Raw genomic sequence first — 3447 nt, 5'->3', positions numbered from 1 at the left:
GTGTGTTTTTAACCTGTGGATTTTCCACATCTAATGTAAGTCTATGGGGAAAATCCACATAGAAAACTCAGCTTACACGCAACAGAAATTGACATGTTGCAGATTTGAGACACGCACCGTAGGTCAGTTTACGTTGAGTAAATAAAAAGCACAATGGGAAAGAGATTTCTATGAATCCCATCCACTTTGCTGGAACTGTAAGATGCTACGTTTTTGAAGCAGCAAAAATACGTAGCGTCAAAACAGTAGCAAAATCCCATTGTGGGAATGTAGCTTAAGAGTGTTTTTTGATGCAGTCTTTGTGACGGGTTAACTTTCAGTTGATTCAGAAGTCAAGTTTGACATGTTATTTCAAGCAGAATTAGGCATGTTTTCCCATTGAAATTAATAGGAAGCTTATTGAAAGAGTATTTCTTTGAAATGTTTTTTTTTCATGTGGATTTTGGAGCAGAAATTGCCACAAAATCCAAGTAAAAAATTCATACATACTTTTCACTACTAGAACTACTACAATGAACTTATCAGATAGAATCAAAATTATCCAAGACACATTCAATATATATACAAATTCAGCCTACCACCCAGATATATAGGCCGAAAATGGATAAATATCGCTGGATACTCAAAGATAACATATTCCTATAAGAGGCATAGAATAATATTCTAAAACCAAAAGTAATAATATTCATAGTTTATTTAAATATAAAAAAACACAGATGGGCAGTACACAAACTAAAAAAACAATTAGGACACAGGTATTGAAATGCTAGGTACACAGATTAGTAGCAGTTGGGCAGGGTATAGACACAGATACATAACTGTGGGATTCTGTTAATACCAAGTGGAGCTCAAATACAATTGCAAAAACCTCCCCATCTCATAGAAAGTCAATAAAGTATATATATATATGCATGCCAAGCATACGTATAGCATGATCATTGTTATAATGAATTATATTGCACCTTACCCATAGTTAAGACCGCGTGGACCACCACAAAAACAAAGCCCCAATGAGCTTATCAGATCCATAATCTTCATTCTTGCAGGATCTAGTAAAGTGATAACGAAGAAAACAAATCTTACTTCAGCTACAGAGTTACTTTTGTTAGGGCTAATGGATGATCCCAAATGAAATTTTTTTTGGATCTTTTTGACATTGATTAGGTGTTACTATATTGTGTAACAGTGTTTCTCAACTCCTGTCCTCAAGACCCACCAACAGGTCATGTTTTCAGGATTTCCTTAGTATTGCCCAGGTGATAATTCCATCACTTGTGAAATGTGAAAGGAAATCCTAAAAACATGACCTGTTTGTAGGTCTTCACTTGAGGACAAGAGTTGAGAAACACTGATGTGTAATATGTGCACGGTCATTTTGAATTTATTCTCTTCCAAACTCCAGAATCCCATGTACTTTTTTCTTGGTCACTTGTCTTTTTCAGACTTATGCTACTCTTCTGTAATAATGCCAAATCTTCTGCATAACATTCTGTCCAACTAAATGGTAATATCTTTTAAAGGTTGTGCCACCCAGCTCTTCTGTTCTCGTTCGTTTGTGGGGGCAGAAGGCTTTCTCATCATTATTATGGACTGTGATCCGTGGTAGCTCATCTCCCATTAGAACCAAAAGATTGGTCATTGAAATATAAAATTCAAGGGCCTTCTCTCTCTCAGCTTTATCTGATGAGGGAGAGTTAGGAGGCCCATATTCAATTTACATGGTTGTCCTGCTGGCATAGTTGAGTTTACCCAACTTTTTCTATAGTGAATACGGGAACCTAATTTTTGGGTTTAATTGTGTAATTGGTAAGTTTCTATATTAAGGTGATATTTAGCCTTTCTGCTGTCCAAGGATAAACAAGGAGCACCCATAAAAAGTATCACCCAATGTGCAAGCTTTAAAAAACAGTCATAATACAGGATGCAAAGCAGTCCACCTAACTTGTTCAATCTATTGATTACTTGAAATAAACTTTTGTCCGGGACGGTATGAAAAGCATTTTCCAGCCACCAAAGAAACAGGGCCCTTAAGACGTTCCAGATACAGCCCTGTACCAGAGAATATTCCCCTATAAGATTCTCCTGTTTTTTGCCCCAAGCAGGGGAAGCTTGGTGGAAAGCTATCTGGGGACAAATGTACTACTTTCTTAACCATTTGTCTTGTACCCCGTGAAAAAAAAAACAACCATACTGGTCATTTGAAATTGCAGTCCAAATGTCTAAAAATTGTAAGCCACAGTGACCATATTAAAAACCAGGCATAATTTTAATGTCTAAACACTTTAAAATTTACCAGCGCTTGTTTCACATCTTGATTTCTGAAGCTGTAAATTATAGGATTTAACATAGGTATTACTACAGTATAGAACACTGACACTACCCAGTCCTGATCCACGGCATATGCAGAATTTGGTCGCAAGTACATGAAGAAAACCGGGCAGTAGAATAAGGCTACACAAGTAAAGTGAGAGACACAAGTGGATAAAGACTTGCTCCTACCTCTAGTAGACCCAAGTCTAAACAGGGCAAATACAATGTAGACATATGATATCACAATACATAAAAAAGAGCCCACTTCAATAGAACCAGCAAAAACAAATAAGAAAACTTGGTTAAGAAATGTATCTTCACATGAAAGTCTTAGGATGGGATTGATATCACAATAGAAATGGTTGACACGATTAGACCCACAAAATGGTAAAGTAAATGCGCAATATGTATGTATGAATGAGTTCACACATCCTGCAGTGTATACTGAGAATACAAGTTTCAAACATGCTGCTTTGCTTATAATTATATTATAATACAGTGGTTTACATATAGCTACAAATCGATCGTAGGCCATTACTGCAAGCAACATTGCTTCTGAGCTCGCCAGGTCAATAAAGAAAAACAATTGAATTCCACAAGCAATGTAAGAGATTGTCTTACGTTCAGAAAAGATGTTGGCCATAATGTTGGGTGTAATAGTGGATGAATAAAGGACATCTACAAAGGATAAGTTCATCAGGAAGAAATACATTGGTGTCTGCAATCCGGGAGTCATTATAATCAACACAATGATCATGAGGTTACCCAGCAAAGTTGTCATGTAGACTAATAGGCAAAGCAGAAAGAGAGGAAGCTGGAGGTCTGGGTTGGAGGAGAGACCAGAGAGAATGAATTCTGTGCCAAGAGTTTTGTTTCTTTGCTCCATTGCAGTCATACACACTATACAAGGATAGACATTGCAGAACAATTATTCTTCCAGGTTTTCATTAAAAGCTGTAATGGTTTTAATCTGTAAGCAAACGGAAAAAAATATAGATGTCTGGTATGTGGCGTTTAATCTTCTAAAACCATATAAAACAAATAGTAGTTACAAATGTATGTAAAAAAAGTAGAAAATGAACATGATTATTTCTTCTTTCACTATTCCTTACTTGCTCTGCTTGTTCAGATTGGCTG

At 36.4% G+C, this 3447-nt stretch overlaps 1 protein-coding gene across 1 annotated transcript; it reads right to left on the bottom strand.

Moving 5' to 3' along the window:
- Positions 1 to 2266: 2266 nt before the first annotated feature.
- Positions 2267 to 3205, bottom strand: LOC141165164 (olfactory receptor 5AR1-like). The gene has a single exon (XM_073650804.1). It carries the CDS (start codon positions 3203 to 3205, stop codon positions 2267 to 2269), a length of 939 nt encoding a protein of 312 aa, XP_073506905.1.
- Between the last annotated feature and the right edge of the window lie 242 nt (positions 3206 to 3447).

The sequence above is a fragment of the Phyllobates terribilis genome, unplaced genomic scaffold, assembly GCF_046119375.1.
Source record: "Phyllobates terribilis strain yellow unplaced genomic scaffold, ASM4611937v1 Scaffold_11__3_contigs__length_659146591, whole genome shotgun sequence".
Classification (NCBI taxonomy): Eukaryota; Metazoa; Chordata; class Amphibia; order Anura; family Dendrobatidae; genus Phyllobates; species Phyllobates terribilis.
Note: the sequence above shows the minus strand (reverse complement) of the source record. Positions and strands in the feature narration are given on the sequence as shown.

Coding starts and splice junctions, on each gene's coding strand:
- LOC141165164 (XM_073650804.1), bottom strand. CDS start 3,205: ATGACTGCAATGGAGCAAAGAAACAAAACTCTTGGCACAGAATTCATT.